Source organism: Mandrillus leucophaeus, unplaced genomic scaffold (genome assembly GCF_000951045.1).
Source record: "Mandrillus leucophaeus isolate KB7577 unplaced genomic scaffold, Mleu.le_1.0 Scaffold29, whole genome shotgun sequence".
Classification (NCBI taxonomy): Eukaryota; Metazoa; Chordata; class Mammalia; order Primates; family Cercopithecidae; genus Mandrillus; species Mandrillus leucophaeus.
In genome coordinates, this window is record NW_012103031.1 from 1,719,042 (window position 1) to 1,740,320 (window position 21,279).

General features: G+C 45.3%; 2 protein-coding genes across 18 annotated transcripts in view; one reads left to right on the top strand and one right to left on the bottom strand.

The window, feature by feature from the left end:
• Window positions 1–9,267, bottom strand: part of ZNF655 (zinc finger protein 655) — an 18,786-nt gene extending 9,519 nt beyond the window's left edge. For 2 of the 15 annotated variants that reach the window (XM_011985771.1, XM_011985765.1), the window contains exons 1-3: window positions 9,143–9,267; window positions 8,850–9,105; window positions 6,640–6,802 (exon numbers count right to left, since the gene is read on the bottom strand). In XM_011985771.1, coding sequence (XP_011841161.1) covers window positions 6,640–6,775 — 136 coding nt within the window. In that variant the 5' untranslated portion in view covers window positions 6,776–6,802; window positions 8,850–9,105; window positions 9,143–9,267. The other 13 variants (XM_011985775.1, XM_011985764.1, XM_011985776.1 and 10 more) reach the window with 13 other exon arrangements.
• On the top strand, window positions 9,137–21,003 carry FAM200A (family with sequence similarity 200, member A). 3 transcript variants are annotated; one of them, XM_011985762.1, is made up of 2 exons: window positions 9,137–9,366; window positions 18,788–21,003. In XM_011985762.1, exon 2 carries the CDS (start codon window positions 18,887–18,889, stop codon window positions 20,606–20,608), a length of 1,722 nt encoding a protein of 573 aa, XP_011841152.1. In that variant the 5' UTR covers window positions 9,137–9,366; window positions 18,788–18,886; the 3' UTR covers window positions 20,609–21,003. The 3 variants fall into 3 exon arrangements, with proteins under 3 accessions (XP_011841152.1, XP_011841153.1, XP_011841151.1); XM_011985763.1 differs by lacking the exon at window positions 9,137–9,366 and adding an exon at window positions 13,097–13,287; XM_011985761.1 differs by lacking the exon at window positions 9,137–9,366 and adding an exon at window positions 15,660–15,940.
• Window positions 21,004–21,279: the final 276 nt, after the last annotated feature.

A 21,279-nucleotide genomic window follows, 5' to 3' on the forward strand; every position in this document is an offset into this window, starting at 1 on the left:
GAGTTTTCTAATAAAATTTATTTTAATCTGGTCTTCAAAAATAACAGTTAAAGCCGAGCGTGGTGTTGGCTCACATGTGTAATCCCAGGACTTTGGGGAGCTGAGGCAGGCAGATCACTTGAGTCCAGGAGTTCAACAGCCTGGGTAACAGCTAAATACCTTCTTTACTAAAAATAGAAAAAAATTACACTGTGGTACAGGCCTATATGCCCCACTACATAGAAGGCTGAGGTAGGAGGATCACCTGAGCCTGGGGGGAAGTCCAGGCTGCAGTGAGCTGTTATTTTGCCACTGTATTCCAGCCTGGGAGACAAGAGGAGACCCTGTCTCAAAAATAGTAATAATAATATTTAAAATCTGCCATATTATATGGTTTGCTGCTTTTACTACAGCTATGCTTTTAGCCATCTGAAAGTTTCATGCTTTTCTTCCTGGTCCTTAATACACAAATAATATCTCTCCATAGCAATATCATTATTTTGTAGATACCTGCTGGACTGGAATGTGTCCCTAGAGAGTTTTACTTTTTGAGTGCATGTCCTTCTGGTCCCAAACTATAAACTGGCCTGTCTGTCCAATTTGTCATGGCATTTTGAATTTTTCTTGTCATCAGAGTACACACAACTCACCAAAAATATTTAAAACTTCACGTGTAGTTGAACTTATTGTCCTAAAGGCACAAAGTAGTGAAAAAGTGCAGGGGCTTCAGAGGCAGATCTGGTCCCAATCCTCTCACTGATCCTGCAAAGATCACTTAACTTCTCTGAGCCTCAGTTTCCTCAGATATAAAATGGAGCGGTATCATCTGCTCACAGGGTTATGGTAAGGATTAAATGAGATATATAGATCTCATTTTTATATATATATATCCCATTTTTTTATATATATATATGCACACACACATATAAATGTCCTATGTCTGTGTGTGTGTGTGTGTGTGTGTGTGTGTGTGTGTACACACACACATATCTATAGCACCCAATAACATACTGGCTGTTCAATAAATATTAAATAGCTGTGACAATGGAAAACATTCTGTGCAAAATCACTGTAATCCTTCATGACATCAAGTTAAAAAAGCAGAGAGTATGTGCCAAACATTCCCAATCTATTGACCCAGTTAGTATCAACTAGAATTTTAACAAGCATGTTTCTGAGGCCAGCATCTAATAGGGCACCTGCCACACTGACCATGTGAAAAGCAACCCGGTCCCCTTTCCCAGTCTTAATCTCCCACACTAAGTAACAGGTAACTTCCCTATGGATAGTGACCCACAAGCAAATTGTTCATTCATCATCAATGGAGTATGTTCCTTTTTAAATTATGTGGTAATGAAAACTACTTATTACCGACTTCTTTACTCAGCTATTTGTACTCTGTATATTTACTGCTACATAGTGGAAGCACTTAAGCAAAGGACCAACGTCCTGATGTCTGTGAAAAATACAATCTGGAGGCCGGGCGCAGTGCCTAACACCTGTAATTCCAGCACTTTGGGAGGCCGAGGCAGGCAGATCACCAGGTCAGGAGATCGAGACCATCCTGGCTAAGATGATGAACTCCGTCTTTACTAAAAATACAACAAAAAATTAGCTGGGCATGGTGGTGGGCGCCTGTAGTCCCAGCCACTCGGGAGGCTGAGGCAGGAGAATGGTGTGAACCCGGGAGGCGGAGCTTGCAGTGAGCCGAGATCACACCACTGCATTCCAGTCTGGGCGACACAGTGAGACTCCATCTCAAAAACAAAACAAAACAAAATACAATCTGGAGCTCCTGCCATGAGAAAACGATGTAAACTGGAAAGCAGGACTGAATCATAAAGTCTTGGCTGGGTGCGGTGGCTCACGACTGTAATCCCAGCACTGTGGGAGGCTGACACGGGCAGATCATGAGGTCAGGAGATTGAGACCATCCTGGCTAACATGGTGAAACCCCATCTCTATTAAAAGTACAAAAAAATTAGTTGGGCGTGGTGGCGAGTGCCTGTAGTCCCAGCTACTTGGGAGGCTGAGGCAGAAGAATGGCATGAACCCAGGAGGTGGAGCTTGCAGTGAGCCGAGATAGTGCCACTGCACTCCAGCATGGGCGACAGAGCGAGACTCCGTCTCAAAAAAAAAAAAGAAAAAAAAGTCTTACAACCCCAAAAAGTTAAATTAATAAATGTATAAACTTAACCCAGTTGTGCCAGAGGTTGCACATTTTTTTTGTTAAACATCAGACCTTGGCGATGACCTTGAGCAGCAAGATATAAATCATTCCCGCAAGCTTAGTGTTCCAATAATGGAACTCTAGGCATAAATGAGTTAAAATTCAGATGAAGTTTGCTGAATCCACAAATATGAAAATGACTTCCCAATGATTGTAAAAATAACTGCTAAGGAGATGCTGCTAACTTGATCACAAAAGCAAGATGAGTAGAAGGGTCTCTTACTTACATCATGTGTATGTCTCTTGTACGTGTAAGTGTGCATGCATGTGGAGTGTGCGAGCAGAGATAAGAGAGGAAATGGGATAAAGTTCAATCTATAGCATACTATGCTATTAGACTGCATTAAACTGCTACAAAGTTTCTTTACTTCAAAAAGTAGACAAGTTAACTGTTGGAAACTCTGTAATTATTAGACAAAATTAACAGTACTTTACAATTATATGTATGTCACTTTACAGTTTACAAAGTTATTAAGTAGATATTCATTTTGATGTGCTGAAATAAATTTAACTTCTTTGCCCTCCCTTCTCCCCTCCATCAAGGACAGAGTAAGGAACACTTAATCAGGAAAGGCAATATAAACACATCAATCTGTACAGAACCACAAAGAATAAAGGGGAAGAAGGTAGGACCTTGAAGAGGGCCACAGGGACTTCAAGGAAGGAGGAAACCAGAACGTTAAACATGAGGAAAGCCCAGGGTTCACAGGAGAGTTAGGCACAATACGGGGCAGGTTGTGTTTGCCACATAAAAGGAGGGGCACACAGCGTAAGTTTCACATTCTAAAATAATACGAAAAGACCATAACTGAAGAGCTGAAGTTGGAATTTCTGGTTTCTCACAACACAAGTAGATGATGACCACAAACCATGGTTTCTGAATGAACTGAGTTCAAATTGCATCTGGTTGCAACAGAGGGCTTCCTTGGACCCTAACATTAGAAATTAAACAGAGGTAATTTGAGGAGCTGCGATTTTACACAGTGGTGGCATCCTGGGGAGCTTCTATTCCATCAGTCAAGTTTAATATCTCACAATCGTGGAAAAGGAGTTTCCGAGCAGGGACGAGCAATATCGATGGGAAGCCGATACTTGGGCCATCTCTTGGAGATTCCTGCTGTAAGGATGGCAAGTGTTTCTCCAGAGAAAGCACTTGCCTGGGTATGACTCAGGGCCGGGCAGGAATTCACACTATGAATCCGGGTGGTGGGAAGGCGGAGAAGTATGCCTACAAAGATTAAAGAGCCGGGAATGGAAAACACACTAAAAACCGTCCCAGTGGGCAGGCTGCTTCCCCACAGATAAGAAGACCTTGAATTCTGAGCATACTCAGCGGGAGACAAAGCAATGCCCTGGATACCACCAGCATAGACAAAGCCAACGGGAAAAAAAAGAAAATAAAACGCGTGATTCAGTATTTACACACACAAAAAGAAGAGTGCAGAAGCAAGCAAGAAACTAAAGAAAAAGGAGGCCGGCTGCAGTGGCTCATGCCTGTAATTCCAGTACTTTGGGAGGCCGAGGAGGGTGGATCACTTGAGGTCAAGAGTTCGAGATCAGCCTGACCAGCATGGTGAAACTCCGTCTCCTCTAAAAATACAAAATTAGCCGGGCGTGGTGGCCCACGCCTGTAATCCCAGCTACTTGGGAGGCTGAGGCAGGAGAATTGCTTGAACCCGGGAGGCAGAGGTTGCAGTGAGCTGAGATTGCACCATTGCACTCCAGCCTGGGCAACAAGAGTGAAACTCTGTCTAAAAATAAAATAAAATTAAAAATATAATATAAAAAATAAACTAAAGAGAAAGGAACAATGCTCACACCAAGGGAGCTGCCGACAAACCCTACTGATGTTTCCCGGCGGCACTACAGCTTGCCTAATCCCCGCTTCCTACTATACCTTTCAAAATGACAATGGAGAGACATGAGTTAAGCATTGACCCCACCTCAGCGTGGGGTAAACGTCTGAGATTTCTGCTGCCCTGGGTGCGGTTACGTTGGATTACCATTCTGGGTGACTCACTGAAATGTACTCACAGTGAGTCATGCCTTCAAATGACATCTCAAGTTCTGCCTGCTTGGAGATACATCTGGGGATCTTAAGGGGTGAGGGACTACTCAGCAAGAAGGAATTTAGCCTGTCTTTTTAAACGGCATTTCTTTTTCCTGGAAAAATGGGAAATTCTCCAATTCTCCAATACAGGGACACTGAGATACCAAAGAGGAAAGTGTCCGGTTGGAGGTTGGGAGGCCACCCTGGGGTCTCTCCTACAAAAATGGAAGAGAGAAGAGTGAGAAATCAAGCAAAGCACAAGAAAGTTTCCCTTTGCTAAAAGGGAACAGATGCCCCACAATGGCCAGAAATATGAACTGGGGATGAGGAGAATATCTCCTCTTGGCACCCTCAAACAAACCTTAATTATCCCTCCCAGAGAAGATGACATGAAAGATAAGGATTCAGAGGTTCTAAGATCTGGAATCTAAGCCACACTCTACAGACCTTCTCAGAGACCTTATACTTGTGAAGAAACAAGAAAGTAAAGAAATTCAAATAGATAAACCAAATAATAAGGAAGTCCTTACCCAGTGAGACCACGTTCCCATAATTCTCTAACATCACTTCTCTGTAGAGGTCCCTCTGAACAGGGTCCAGGTATCCCCATTCCTCTCGAGTAAGGTGCACAGCCACATCCTCGAATGTCACAAACTCCTGAAATAACACATCCTGGCTGCTCTGAGGAATGAGAACACTGTAGTACCATGGCCAGAGAATGAAGATCATAGTGAGGGAATGAGAACACTGTAGCATCATGGCCAGAGAATGAAGATCACAGAGAGGGTATCCGGTATGTACTTACGTTGAGGAGGAGGGAGAACAGATTAGAACCTATGGAATAAAGCCCATAACCCTTAAACATCTAATAAGCACCCGTCACACAACCATGAACAAAGAAAAAACAGAGTTTGCTCATGGTACTGGGGAGATGGGAAGTTGGTTTATGTGAAGTCCAGGTCTCTGAAGAGGATCAATTCCCAAACTGGATTCTGCTATTGAAAAAAATTCCAGGCAAGGTCTACAGATGGGATGAGTGAGAGGCCACACTCCATCAGTAGCAATAGTCCCTGAGGAAATGCAGAGGGTTCCTCAGCTCACCTGGTACCTGGCTGTCAAGAGCGCAGCTGCCTGGTCTCCTGGGCTTCCCTCACAGGGAAGAGCAGGCACCTGGGGAACAGGTGGAGCTGAGGGAGGAGAAAGGAGTGAAGGGTGAGAGCAGCCCTAAGCCAGGACTCCCTTTCAGAGGAGGCCTCTCCAGCCCAAGGGGTGTCAGCAGGACCCTCCTCAATACTCTAGTAAAACCAATGAACATTTTTTAGGTATTGGGTTGTGTCTACTCTGCTTTGTCTCAGTACTTGCATGCCTTATGCAAGTTTAGACCTGTGATACAGGATTTTCTTAGGAAAGCTTGTATTTCACTTTATTTTCATCACATGACAGTCCTCTTACAGAGGAGTAAGACTATACCTGTTTTGCAGATGGGCAAAGCAAAGCATAAAGACTTGTGGGGACTTGTCCTGGGCTAGGGTTATTTAGCAGACTTCTGACCCTTTCCAGGCACTGTTCTAGACACTTGATAAGCCTTTCTCTTGTGAATGGGCACTGTCTCAACCAGTGTGTAAGGCCCCCAAGAACAAGAAAGGGTCATCTGTTTCCTCGAAATCTTTTCTACAGTCCCACAATCCCCCACAGCACTCTACACATTGTGCCACTTGATCTGTGTGGGTGACACACAAGTTATTTCAGGCACTAGGGTTAACCACAGGCAATCTAAGACACAGCTCTTACAAAACAAAGGAAGAAAAAGACCAACCTACCTATCCGATACAGAAAAGTGTGACTGCATAGTCAAAATACAGTATATATACATTCATACAGGCATTGTGTCCAACCAAGGAATTAAATGGTTGCTTCCTTTACCAAATTTAGTCTAGTCACAAAAAACTGCAGTTACAACAGAATGGATGGCAGGTGACAAAGCAAAGCAAAACTAAGTGAAGGGAACCAGGGAAGGAAAGGTCCTGAATCTAAGAGGAAGTGAGAGCCAGGAAAGGACTGTGAGATGTGGCAAAAGCAGCATATTTTAGAAATTATTCCGGATGTGAGAACTGGGATGAAGTGAAGGTTGCCTGAAGGAAAAACAACCACAGCGAGTAAATAGCCATCACTCTGCTTATTTAAGAAAGATGAGCTGTCCTTAATAAAAGGGCTCAGACTAGGACTGAACTGAGTCACACCTGCCCCTGCTTTCATTCCTCCCTCTAGGGACCACGTTCTTATTCCAGTTCTTGACCTCTCTCACACCAGTCCCAGGAGCCCCCTCCGGAGCCCCTCCACACCCCCATTCTCCCGGATAGAAGTGCTGTCTCTGCCTTACCCCCAGCGAGTCCCTGTTCCATGTCCGTGTCCTGCACAAACTGAGGCTCTGGGGACAGACACTCAGACTGGGTCTCCAAAGACTGAAACTGGACCCTTGGTGACCCTGCTGCTTCCTGGGCTGGTATTTCCTCCATCACTGCTCTGGAGGACAATGACCATCACTGCAAGGTGAGATTAAGAGAAATTACTGTAATAAGTTAAAACATTTCATCATTTTATATCATCAGGACTTTGCAAAATATCTTACACACTGTGGATATTCAATAAAAATTAGTTGATAATGATTAACCACTCTAAATAAGTTACAGAGGCCTGGCGCGGTGGCTCACGCCTGTAATCCCAGCACTTTGGGAGGCCGAGACGGGCGGATCACGAGGTCAGGAGATCGAGACCATCCTGGCTAACACAGCGAAACCCGTCTCTACTAAAAAATACAAAAAACTAGCCGGGCGTGGTGGCGGGCACCTGTAGTCCCAGCTACTCAGAAGGCTGAGGCAGGAGAATGGCGTAAACCCAGGAGGCGGAGCTTGCAGTGAGCTGAGATCCGGCCACTGCACTCCAGCCTGGGTGACAGAGCGAGACTCCATCTCAAAAAAAAAAAAAAAAAAAAGTTACAGAAAAATGGGGCCAGGTGCAGTGGCCTGTAATCCCAGCACTTTGGGAGGCTGAGGCGGGACAATCACTTGAAGTCAAGAGTTTGAGACCAGCCTGATCAACATGGTGCAACTTCATCTCTACTAAAAACACAAAAATGAGCCAGCATGCTGGTACTGGTCTGTAATCCCAGCTATTTGGGAGGCTGAGGCAGGAGAATTGCTTGAATCCAGAAGGCATACGTTGCCGTGAGCCAAGATCTCGCCACTGCACTCCAACCTAGGTAACAGAGTGAGACTCCGTCTCAAAGAAAAAAAAGAGAAAGAAAGAAAAAGAAATATGGATATGCTTCAGCTTTAAATACTTAAGAACCAAATCATATGATCCAAGTATGGAGGAGTCTCTAATTTGGAATTCGTAGCATTAAAAAAAATCAACACAGTACAATTCAATAGTGTAAAACTTTCTGTAGAAAGTTTAAAATATTTAAAATTGGCCACGTGGGGTGGCTCGAGCCTGTAATCCCAACACTTTGGGAGGCCCAGACGGGTGGATCCCTTAAGCTCAGGAGTTCCAGACCGTCCTGGACAACACGGTGAAACCCCATCTCTACAAAAAATAAAAATAAATAGCCAAGCGTGGTGGCCCAGGCCGTAGTTCCAGCTACTGCAAAGGCCGAGGAAGGAGAATCGCTTGAGCTTGGGAGGTAGAGGCTGCAGTGAGCTATGACTGCGCCACTACACTCCAGCCTGTATGACAGCCCATCTCAAATAAAATATTTAAAATTTACAATTTTCTTTGGAGGCTCAAGTTGGTGCCCAGAGAAAAACGCTGGTTATGATTACTCATTTTAATTTTGTTTTAGTAGAGATGGGAGTTTCCCTATGTTGCCCAGGTTGGACTTGAACTCCTGGCCTCAAGCAATCCTCCCACCTCGGCCTCCCAAACTGCGGGGATTACAGGCGTGAACCACCGTGACAGGCCCGCGTTTACGTAAATAAACTCATTTAAATAGATAAATAAACAGCAGCCCCCTTAGGAATGTCTTGGTAACACCGTCAGCCCACTCTGATTTACTAAACGGGCTTGGCAAATAAAACTCCACTTCTGGGGCAGGCCCTTCGCTAACCCAGACCAGCTAGGCCGGCCTTTTCCCGCAATCCTGAGAGCAACGCAGGGAAAAGCCGCGGTTCGAACAGGTTTGAGCGGCGTCCTTCAGGCCCAAGGACGCATGAGGGTGCCGTCCCCCTCCCACCACCCTCGCCCTGGGCCCTCGCCGGGCTCCCAGCTCGGTCCTCAGAAGGCCTTGCCCGGCGCTGCCCTCCTCCCACTTCCCTTTTAGGCCAAGGCAAAGTCCCAAAAGAACCAGGGGGGCCATACCGACCAGCTCGCACCAGGGCACGGTCGCCGGCTCCTGACGGCGGGGCCCTAGGTCCGCGAGGTGAATGAACCAGGGCTGAAGAAAAACAGGCCCTCTTCGCACCCGCGCCTCCGCGCACTCTCGGGGAAGCAAACCACCGTCCGCCGCGGACGGACGCCGCCTCCTTCTACTCCCGTGAAGACGAAACAAGCGGCTACCCCACTGCGACCCCAGAACGGCTTCCGGGTACTCACCGAGGGGAGGGGCGGGCCTGGCAGCTGTCCTGTCACCTACACACCCGCGCTCCGGGCCACCACAGCTTCTCCCGGGCCGCTCTAGACACCCCGGAGGCCGGCGCTTCTCGGTAGCACTTCCGGCGACGGAGTGCAGGGCCCAGAATGAGGGCCCCCTCACCCCGCCGCGGCATGAGGGTCCCGGATGTGGGTAAAAGCCCAGGATGAGGGTCCCGGATGTGAGTGAGGGTCCCGGATGTGAGTGAGGGTCCCGGATGTGAGTGAGGGCCCCGGATGTGAGTGAGGGCCCGGATGAGGAACTCGGATGAAGAGCTGGGCCCGCGCGTGCAGGCTTCAAAGGCTTGTTTTCGCAGCTTTTCCACGTCTTTTTCCGGTCCTACCGCCCTCCATCCTAACTCACTGGGCTTCTCTAGCCGTTATACCAGCAATGACTGCGACCAATGTTGGGAAAGCGCTCCCGGGGCCTCTCCCTGACGCTAGCCCACCCTTGAGACTCGGAGGCGGCCCGACCCTGTGGGTGCGTGTCGTGGGGTGAGGAGGAATGGCCGACCTAATGGTCCCGCTTCCGTGAGTAGCACAGGGGTGCCTGCTCAGAGTGTGGTACTACGCTGACTCGTAGAAGGCGAGGATTGTGGGGCCTGGGTGAGATGGGACCCACTAAGTCGTGGGATCGAAATCTCAGTAGGTCCTTGGGGAAAGCGGGGACGGGAGGGGAGATGAGCAGATTGGAATGGAACCAAGAGAGACTGAGGAGACTGATAGTTGCGCCCCTGGTGGGAAGACTAAAATCTGTGCAGAAACAGGGATAGGCAAAAGCATGGTGCACGGGCAGGACAGGTAGAGCGCCGGGACAGAAACTCTTAGGACATTGTGACCCCTTGCTGATCCTGGATCCTTAAAGAATATGTTTTGTGGATGGAGCTAATCTGCGAGGCATAGGCAAGCGTCTTAGAGAATCCAAAAAGTGATTTGGAAGGAACTTCAGCTATTACTACTTTGTTTAAGCAAATCAAATGCTATTCTTTAATGTTACTTGACATTTCAAATTAAATACAAGAAAACCTGAAGTGTGGCATTTTATATATTTTTTCAAATTGTATCAGCTTCTTGGAGATTCTGATATTCCTTTGCCCTCTTTCCCCCTAAGTATCGACCTAACCTAAATTCATACTATGACACAGTCTCTCTGATCTGCAGTACCCGTCACAGTGGAGTCAGGATCAGAGAAGGAAAATACACGGCTTAGTCCATTTCATGCTGGAGGGCTCCAATTAGAAACTTTTCCTTGTGTTGAATAGAAATACACCCCCGGTGATGTCTAGCTGTTGTTCCTATTGACAGGTCCCGAGGACAATAGATGACACAGTACTTCCTCCTCTTCATAACGGCTATTTTAATGTGCTAGGAGAGCTAAAGGTTTGGAGTTATTTCCTGAGTTGCCATTTCCCCACCTCAGAACCCTTCACAGGTTGTACCTATTAGCAAAGTGATGGGAAACCATTTCAGCAGCAGAGGTGAGTGAGCTATGGCAGTGAGGCACACTGCGTCCAAGTTTTAGCTGACTGGGGCTGTTGGCTCCAGTGAGAGGACCACAAAAGGTACCCACTTAAAAGAGGCCACTTCCCACCAGTACTCATCGAAACATAACAAAGAGTCCTAAGAAACAGAAGCTACTATTTTGCTTTTGAGCAAAATTTTCTTTTAACAGTTTGCCAGATGACACCGGTGGCAACAACTCAGAAAGTTGTTATCTTTTTTCTTTTTTGTTTTGTTGTTGTTGAGACAGAGTCTTGCTTTGTCGCCCAGGCTGGAGTGCAGTGGCGTGATCTCAGCTCACTGCAACCTCTAGCTCCCGGGTTCAAGCGATTTCCCTGCCTCAGCCTCCAGAGTAGCTGGGATTACAGGCGGGTGGCACCACACCCGGCTGATTTTTGTTTTTTTAGTACAGATGGGTTTCACCAGGCTGGTCTCAAACTCCTGACCTCAGGTGATCCGCCCACCTTGGCCTCCCAAAGTGCTGGGATTACAGGTGTGAGCCACCGCACCTAGCCTATTTTGTTTTTTTAGTGCAAATTAACAAACTGATTCTAAAGTTTATAGAGAAGTGCTAAGGATTTAGAATTGCCAAAACAATTTTGAAAAAGAATAAAATTGGAATGCTTGTATACTGTTAAGATTTTTTCCTAAAGCTACAATAATCAAGACGATATGGTATCAGCATAAAGATAGACAAATAGATCAATAGAGCAGAACAGAAAGTCCAAAAATATCAGGGTGAATTTCTTAAAGAAGAAAAAAGTCCAGAAATAGGCCTAGATACATACAATAGCTGTTTTATAAATTACTAAGGTAATTCTGCATCTAGCGAAGCTGAAAATTAGGCCGAGGATCTGTTTATAACAGTGACAGTGATGCAAAGGAGACCAATTGTGCATACTCGGCAGGTCCCCTGAGTCAAAGTCGTGGCTCATACAGGGAGAGGGTGGGATCCTGAGACCTGTTCTCTGTCACAGTGTAGTCTGCAGGAACTTAACCATCATGATGGTTCACATATTGATGACAAATGCTAATAGTACCCAGTGGGCAGCAAGTGACAAGGGTCATAGATATCCTAGTAAGACTTCTTACTAAGGCAGTACAGAAACCTGAAGATATGGGCACTTACCAAATGGATGAAGTTTTGGTGGGGTCCAGTGGTTTGGGGACATCACCCAAAGGTAAAATTTGTTCCACTTTGCACCCTCTAATCCCAAAGAAATTGGTACAGGTCCTGGTGGGACCCTTTGGATTTGGGAGGTAGCATATTCTGCACCTGAGAAAACTGTTCCAACACATGTATTAGGTGACCTAAAAGGCTTCTACTTTTTTTTTATTTATTTATTTATTTATTTATTTTTCTTGACACAGAGGCTTGCTCTGTAGCCCAGGCTGGAGTACAGTGCTATGATCTCGGCTCACTGCAACCTCCACTTTCTGGATTCAAGCAATTCTCCTGCCTCAGCCTCCTTAGTAGCTGGGATTACAGGTGCCTGACATCACGCCCAGCATTTTTGTATTTTAGTAGAAGAGGAGTTTCACCATGTTGGCCAGGCTGATCTTGAACTCCTGACCTCAAGCAATCCACCCACCTCAGCCTCCCAAAGTGCTGGGATTACAGGCATGAGCCACTATGCCTGGCAGCTTCCACTTTTTATTGAGGCAAGAGAGAGCTCTATAGTAAATTCAAGCAACAGTACAAGCTTACTTGCAAATTCATTGGTTCCAGAAATATCCTTGATGGATACAGGTGCTGTATGCAGTCGCTGGCAAACCCCAATAGGAGAGTACATTTGTGTGCTAGGGCTCCCATAACAAAGTACCACAAACTGGGTGGCTTAAACAACAGAAATCTGTTGGTTCACAGTCTGGAGGCTAGAAGTCAGAAATTAAGGTGTGGTTCCTATTGAGGCTGTGAGAAGCAATCTGTCCATGCCTCTCTCCTAGTTTCTGGGGGTTTGCTGCATGTCTTTTGCATTCCTTGTCTTTACCCAGTCTTTACCCTCATCTTCATTTGGCATTCTCCCTGCTTGCTACGTCCAAACTTCCCTTTTTTATGAGGATACCAGTCATTAGATGAGGGACCCACCCTAATCCGCTATGACCTCATCTTAAGTAATTACGTCTGCAACGCTCCTATTGCCAAATAAGATCACATTCTGAGGTATCAGAGGCTAGAACTTCAACATATTAATTGAGGATGAGGTGGAGGTACAATTCAACCCATAACAGAGTCACAGCAGGCCGGGCGCAGTGGCTTACTCCTGTGATCCCAGCACTTCGGGAGCCCGAGGCGGGCGGATCACGAGGTCAGGAGATTGAGACAATCCTGGCTAACACGGTGAAACCCCATCTCCACTAAAAATACAAAAAATCAGCCAGGCGTGGTGGTGGGCGCCTGTAGTCCCAGCTACTCGGGAGGCTGAGGCAGGAGGATGGCGTGAACCTGGGAGGCGGTGCTTACAGTGAGCCGAGATCATGCCACTGCACTCCAGTCTGGGCGACAGAGCGAGAATCCGTCTCAAAAAAAAAAAAAAAAAAAAAAATCACAGTACAAATACCTAAGATTCTGGAGCAAGGTCATGCCTTCTAAGGCAAAAAAAACAGGTTTCCAAGCTCCCATGTCACTTACCTCTGCTCTACTGCCACCTCTCCCATAAACTTAACACCTATGGCCTTATAGAAATTCCCTACAACTAACTGATGGAGACAGAAGAGCCTTGGCCTCTTCACAGATTGGAGATTGGGTCAGTTCACCATGTTGGCATCTTCCAGAAACAGACTGTTCCTTCATTCCAGCCCCACTTGAGGTGCCCTGAAGCATACTGGTGAAGAGAAATTACCTCAGTGAGCAATGGTACATTTAGTCACCCATGCCATATTTTGGAGAAAGTAGCCTAAGGTACGGATATGCATTGACTCCTGGGCAGTGATGAATGACTTGGCTTGTTGGTTAGGGGCCATCTTATTGTTTATGCAATAGGCTTATGAACAGAGACCATGGTAGCAGGGATAGAGGCTGTGTGTGGTCCCAACAATATGGGCTACCTCTTATTTTTTCATTTTTCTTTTTTTTTTTGAGATGGAGTCTCGCCCTGTTGCCCAGGCTGGAGTGCAGTGGTGTGATCTCGGCTCACTGCAGCCTGCTGGGTTCAAGCAGTTCTCCTGCCTCAGCCTCCCGAGTAGCTGGGACTACAGGCGCATGCCACCATGCCCAGCTAATTTTTGTATTTTTAGTTGAGACGGGGTTTCACCATGTTGCTCAGGCTGGTCTTGAACTCCTAACCTTGTGATCTACCCACCTTGGGCTCCCAAAGTGCTGGGATTACAGGCGTGGGCCACCGTGCCCGGCCAATATGGGCTACCTCTTACCAAGGCTGATGTAACTCCCACCATGGTGGAGCGTCCAGCCTGCCAGCACTGGAGACCAACACTCAGTCTTGGGGATACCAGCTACCACCAGGTTGAGTGCATCAGATCCCCTTTACCTTGGAATGGGCATCAATTTGTTCTTACCAGAAATGATATATACTCTAAATGAGCTTGTCTTCCCCAACTACTTTGCCTCCAGCAGTACCACCATCTGAGAGCTTACAGGGTGCTTTATCCATTGACATACCTGAAACTAAGGAACCCATTGATAACCAAGGAGGTGTGACAGTGAACTCGAAGCTACAGAATTAATGGTGCATACTCATCATCCAGAAGCAGCTAGCCAGATAGGACTTTGGAATGGCCTGTTGAAGACTGGGCTAAATTGCCGACTAAGATGTAATGCCTTGCAAAGTTGGGAGCATTTCTTCAGGATATGGTATATGCACTGATATGCATTGGGCCAAAATGGATATATAGTATTGTGTCTCCAGTAGAACTACGTGCATACAGGAGTAGCCTCTATTACTATCACACCCAGCCACTCACCTGTAGAATTTGTGCCTCCTAGCTCTAAAATCTGGAGCCAGCTGGGTTATGATGCTCATTTCCAGGAAGAACATTTCCTTTAGGAGACATTAAATTGTTCCACTGAACTGAAAACAGAACACCACCAGGCCACTTTGAGTTTCTTGTGCCAGCAGGTCCGTAGGCAAAGAAAGGAGTTGTTATAGAGATGCCCACAATTCCTGCCACACACACAACATAAATACAAAATCATATACCCAGTCAGCTGCATTCAGTAATCTGCCTTCCTGGATCCTTTAGGCACTTCAGTGTAGGAATGGGGACAGGGGTGGGGAGGAGAGACTGTTTTAGACAAGAAAAATACAGTGCGTAGCAATGTAATGGCTCTTAGAGATGACTTGGAACACTGGAAGGAAATATGAGGATGTATCTGGAGGAGTAAGTTCTGAGACTATGATGTCATCAAGGAGGACTATAGGTTAGAGGGCCAGCCAGTGATAAAGGAGCAAAGATTGGACTTGACGGTGCCGTAGGAGGAAAAAAATATATATATATATATGGAGCAAAGACACAGTCAAGTGGATTACTGAGAAGACTCATGGGGAAGTAGAAAATGGCAACCACAGCAAGATCAAACCCCTAAAGGAATGGAGCATTAGTCAGGGCCTAGAAGGTAATTCGGGATACCACGTAATCAGAGGCTCTGTAGCAGGTAGCAGTTCCTTTTGTGGGCTTTTCTGTTGTTGGGCTGTACCACAGACTTGCCCAAAACTTTTAGAGTCATGTCACAGCATTCAAGGTTTCAGTTAGGTGAAGTTATGCTTGATCCAATCATTGAAGCCTTAATTATTACAATAACACTTTGACAGCAAAAACGCCTCAAATTTCTTCACCGTCGCTAATCTGAAAACTCCCTGGAAACGTAAGGCAAACTCAGAATTTTATAACTATTTAGTGTTGGAAAGAACGTCTGTTGCCTATAGATCAAATATTTGAAAATACTACCTATTCAACTGGCAATACATACATAATCAGCATCTCAAGAGACAACCTCTTGGTTTTGTGAAGCCATTTATTCTTGATCCTGTCTCCACCCTCGTTTCATTCAGCTCCTCTGCCACAGACAATCACTATTTTTATTGTAACTATTAAAATTATTGTCATTAAGAAAAATAGAAGGAATATATAAGTATCTGACCAGGGCGGTATAAAAGGAAATTCGTCCCTTTTTCCTCACCCCGCGCACCTCCTCAGAGCGGACAAGCTGAGGACCACGACCCCCAAACCCGGGATTAGAGCCCTACACAGGAATGCTAAGTCCTCCCGCGATCCTAGAGAGGACCGCGAAGGGGAGCGCAGCTCCGGAAGGCGGGTGTGACGCACTTCCGGCTTTTGTGACGCTTTCCCTGGGGTCTGACGTCCAGGGGACCTAGATCTGAGTCCAGCGCTCCTGGTCCCCAAAGTCACAACCGGTTCTATCCCAGCACCCCAGACGTCTCCGGGCGGGGACAGAGTTGGGCGTGCACGGCTGTGTCCTGCAATCCGCTCGCCACGACCTCCCCGGACGGAGTGGAAGCGGGTCCGTGCCCCTGTCCCTCGCGTCAGCCTCGGCGGTGGCAAGCGCTGTCCCTCAGCAGAGGCGTCCCTGGATACAGGTGGGAAGGGAACGAAGTTTTGGTTTCCGGATTGGAATGAGACATTCCTGGGACTGGGGAGAGGCGGTCTGCGTGTCCCTTCTGGACCCCTAGTCCTGGTTTTTTACCCCAAAGACGCGCGGACAAAATGACCCCAGTCAGATATCTCTGCTCCCCAGTTGTCCCCACTGGTTTTTCTTGTGGTGGGGAGTTTTTGGTTTCCTATGTACCCCAAGTTGTAAAATTCGGGCGATCTTACATGATACCGAGTGCCATTGGCGTTATAATTTTTTTTTATTCAGATGGGCTTGTTAAGCCAGTGTCCGCGGATGATATGTTCACTCTCAAACCCACCACCATTATGGTGGTGATTAGAGTGAAGGTCGGGCTCAGTGGCTCACGCCTGTAATCCCAGCACTTTGGGAAGCCTAGGCGGGCGAATCACTTGAGGCCAGGAGTTCCAAAATCAGTCTTGCCTCCTTAGTGAAACCCTGTCTGTACTAGAAATACAGAAAATTAGGCGTGGCGACAAACGCCTGTAATCCCAGCTACTTGGGAGGCTGAGGCAGGAGAATTGCTTGAACCCAGGAGGTGGAGGTTGCAGTGAGCCGAGATCGTGTCACTGCACTCCAGCCTGGTGACAGAGTGAGACTCAGTCTCAAAAACAAAAAAAAAAAGAACGTTTGAAGCCTACAAAGAAATAAAGAAGTGATTTGGATGTAATAGGGAAAGATTATTTACACTTCACCCTTTCAGTTTCAAGACTACAGGAAGGGGTTTTTTGTTTGTTTATTTTGTGTTTGTTTTGTGTGTGTGTGGTCTTTTTTGTTTTGTTTTGTTTTGTTTTGTTTTGTTTTGTTTTTTGTTTTTTGTTTTTTGAGACGGAGTCTTGCTCTGTCGCCCAGGCTGGAGTTCAGTGGCGCAATCTCGGCTGACTGCAGCCTCCAGCGCCAGGGTTCAAGCTTTTCCTGCCTCAGCTTCCTGAGTAGCTGAGATTATAGGCGCTCGCCACGATGCCCGGCTGATTTTTGTACTTTTAGTAGAGACGAGGTTTCACCATGTTGGCCAGGCTGGTCTCAAACTCCGGACCACAGGTGATCCGCCTGCCTTGGCCTCCCAAAGTGCTGGGATTACAGGCGTGAGCCACCGCACCCTGCCAGGAAGGGTTTTAAATGAGCAGTTTCGAGCATGGGAGGTTTTCAGTTGTGGGAAGTATCAGTGCTTTATTTTACAGTGAGGGGTAAAGGAGAGAAGGGAATTTGTGGACGATGCAGCAGACCATTGGCGAATGGTACCAGTTCTGCCATTGATGTTCTTGGGTGGAACACATAGACCCACCAAGTCTCAAACGTGTCCTAAGTAAAATAGATTATCTCAAGGTCTCTTCCAATTTTGGGATTCACTGGTAGCCTGAATTTAACATTCAGCTAGGCAAAACCTACTGCCCCATGTTCATTTCCAGTTGTGCCACCAACATACAGAAAGTTACTTGCATTTTTGAGAGGCTGAGTGGTACCAAAGAAAAGATGGGGTTCGTTGTCCAGGTGCAGTGGCTATCGCTTGTAATCCCAGCACTTTGGGAGGCCAAGGCGGATGGATCACGAGGTCAGGAGTTCGAGACCAGCCTGGCCAACATGGTGAAATCCTGTCTCTACTAAAAAAAAAAAAAATTAGCTGGGCATGGTGGCGGGCGCCTGTAATCCCAGCTACTCAGGAGGCCAAGGCAGGAGAATCACTTGCACCCAGAAGGCAGAGGTTGCAGTGAGCCAGGATTGTGCCACTGCGCTCGAGCCTGGGCGACAGACCAAGACTCCGTCTCAAAAAGGAGAAGAAAAAATGGGGCTCGTTTAGTAAAGTCAGGCAGTATCTTTAAATCCACTAAGCTCACATGAATGGTGAAATATTGCAGTGTACTAAAAGCAAACAAACAAATGAGGGTGTTTTCTCAATCCCGTGTGTTGTAGAAATCTCATTCTCTCTCCAGAATAATTCATGGATCTATGTAACATGAACATGTTTCAGTATTCATAATACTAATAATACAGCTTAATTTCTTATTTTTAAGAAATAAATACAAGTTCTAATTTTTTTCCCTATGCCCCAGTGGATCATATTGTATACCCTACTTTGATGATCATTTTTAAGAGTGACCAGATCAGCCAGGCACAGTGACTTATGCCCCTGTAATCCCAGCACTTTGGGAGGCTGAGGCAGGTGGATCATCTGAGGTCAGGAGTTCAAGACCAGTCCTGACCAACATGGAGAAACCCCATCTCTACTAAAAATACAAAATTAGACAGGTGTGGTGGCACATGGCCTGTAATTCCAGCTATTTGGGAGGCAGAGGCAGGAGAATCACTTGAACCTGGGAGGCAGAGGTTGCCATGAGCCGAGATCACGTCATTGCACTCCAGCCTGGGCAACAAGAGTGACACTCCGTCTCAAAAAAAAAGAATGACCAGATCACTTTTTAGAGTTGGCAGTGTAGCAGCACATTTAGGACACTTAATGAAGTTCACATAATTACTATTCTTATATTATAGATGAAAAATAAAACTTCAGAAAGATTAAATGTGTCTAACAACCCACAGTAAGTACAGAACTAGCACTCAAATCCAACTGAAGTTTTATTTTTCATCTATAAGAATAGTAATTATGTGAACTTCATTAGGTTTCCCTGGGTATTAAATGAGTGGTGTATATAGTATGCCAAATCTCCCTGACACACACAGACAACATGAATGACAGTTGCTCATCATTTACCATGTCACACAACTACATTTAGTGAATTGTTTTGTATGAGTTGTTAGCAGCCCAGCCATACCATGTTGCTTTTTAATACTGCTGTTACGTTTTTCTACCTTGCAGGATAGCAAAACCTGATCTCATAAAACCTAGGTCACAAAGGACAGCCCTGCAAAACAGACGCTATTTGGATCAAGTGAGCCAGTTCCTGGAACCTGAATAATGACTCCTGAATCAAGGGATACTACAGATTTGTCTCCACGGGGTACCCAGGAGATGGAAGGCATCGTGGTAGTGAAGGTGGAGGAGGAAGATGAAGAAGACCATTTTCAAAAGCAAAGAAACAAAGTAGAGTCATCGCCACAAGTTCTCAGTCGCTCTACAACCATGAATGAGAGAGCCTTATTATCATCATATTTAGTTGCATATAGAGTGGCAAAGGAGAAAATGGCTCACACGGCGGCTGAAAAAATTATCCTTCCAGCATGTATGGACATGGTACGGACAATTTTTGATGACAAATCAGCTGATAAACTAAGAACTATACCTCTTAGTGATAATACAATATCTCGTCGAATTTGTACGATTGCAAAACATTTGGAAGCAATGCTTATTACACGGCTGCAGTCTGGTATAGACTTTGCAATCCAGCTTGATGAGAGCACTGATATTGCAAGTTGTCCCACACTCTTGGTCTATGTCAGATATGTGTGGCAAGATGATTTCGTAGAGGATCTCTTATGTTGTTTAAATTTAAATTCACATATAACTGGATTAGATTTATTTACTGAATTAGAAAACTGCATTGTTGGTCAGTATAAATTAAACTGGAAACATTGTAAAGGAATTTCAAGTGATGGAGCAGCCAATATGACCGGAAAACACAGCAGACTTACTGAAAAATTGTTAGAAGCAACCCACAACAATGCTCTTTGGAATCACTGTTTTATTCATCGAGAAGCTTTGGTATCCAAAGAAATTTCACCAAGTCTAATGGATGTATTGAAAAAGGCAGTGAAAATTGTTAATTTTATTAAAGGAAGCTCACTGAATAGCCGACTTCTCGAAATACTTTGTTCAGAGATTGGAGTTAACCATACCCACTTATTGTTTCATACAGAAGTTCGTTGGCTTTCTCAAGGAAAGGTATTGAGCAGAGTATATGAACTCAGGAATGAGATTTACATTTTTCTCATTGAAAAGCAATCTCATTTGGCAAATATTTTTGAAAACGACATTTGGGTAACCAAATTGGCATATTTAAGTGATATTTTTGGCATTCTTAATGAATTAAACCTGAAAATACAGGGGAAAAACAATGATATATTTCAGTATCTTGAACATATTCTAGGATTCCAAAAGACATTATTATTTTGGCAAGCAAGACTTAAAAGTAACCGCCCTAGCTACTATATGTTTCCAACATTATTGCAACACATCGAAGAGAACATTATTAACGAAGACTGCTTAAAAGAAATAAAATTAGAGATATTGTTGCATCTCACTTCTTTGTCTCAAACTTTTAATTATTACTTTCCAGAAGAGAAATTTGAATCATTAAAGGAAAATATTTGGATGAAAGATCCATTTGCTTTTCAAAACCCAGCATCAATAATTAAGTTAAACTTGGAGCCTGAAGAAGAGAATGAATTATTGCAGCTCAGTTCATCATTCACACTAAAGAATTATTATAAGACATTAAGTTTATCAGCATTTTGGATTAAGATTAAAGATGAATTTCCACTGCTAAGTAGGAAGAGTATATCGCTGTTACTACCATTCACAACTACTTATTTGTGTGAACTAGGATTTTCAATCTTGACACGATTAAAAACAAAGAAGAGAAATAGGCTCAACAGTGCACCGGACATGCGGGTAGCATTATCTTCATGTGTTCCTGACTGGAAGGAACTTATGAACAGACAAGCACACCCATCACATTAAATAAAATCTTTACAAAATTCTGTGTTTAGTCGGGTGTGGTGGCTTACGCCTGTAATCCCAGCACTGGGGAGACGGAGGTGGGCAGATCACTTGAGATCGGGAGTTCGAGACTAGCCTGGCCAACATGGTGAAACCCCATCTCTACTAAAAATACAAAACTTAGCCAGGCGTGGTGGTACATGGCTGCAATCCCTGTTACCTGGGTGCCTAAGGCAGGAGAATCTCTTAAACCAGAGATTGCAGTGAGCTGAGATAATCCCACTGCATTCCAGCCTGGGCAACAGAGTGAGACTCCATCTCAAAAACAAAACAAAAAAATATATATATCTGTACTTTTAAAGGGATTTTGCAGTATATTGTATTTAAATGTTAATAAAATTATATTTGCAATTAGGTTTTTATTTTTCTACATAGTATGTTTCATGAAACTCAGTTACATGAATGTGTGTATGTGTAGAAGATGATTATATAAAATATATGTCCTTCTGTGAATTACTGTCAAGAATTTTGAAAACTAAGAGGCCAGCACAGTGGCTCACACCTGTAATCCCAGCACTTTGGGAGGCCAGCGTGGGTGGATTGCTTGTGCCCAGGAGTTTTGAGACCCGCCTGGGCAACACATTCAAATCCCATCTCTACAAAAAATACAAAAATTTAGCCAGGCTTGGTGG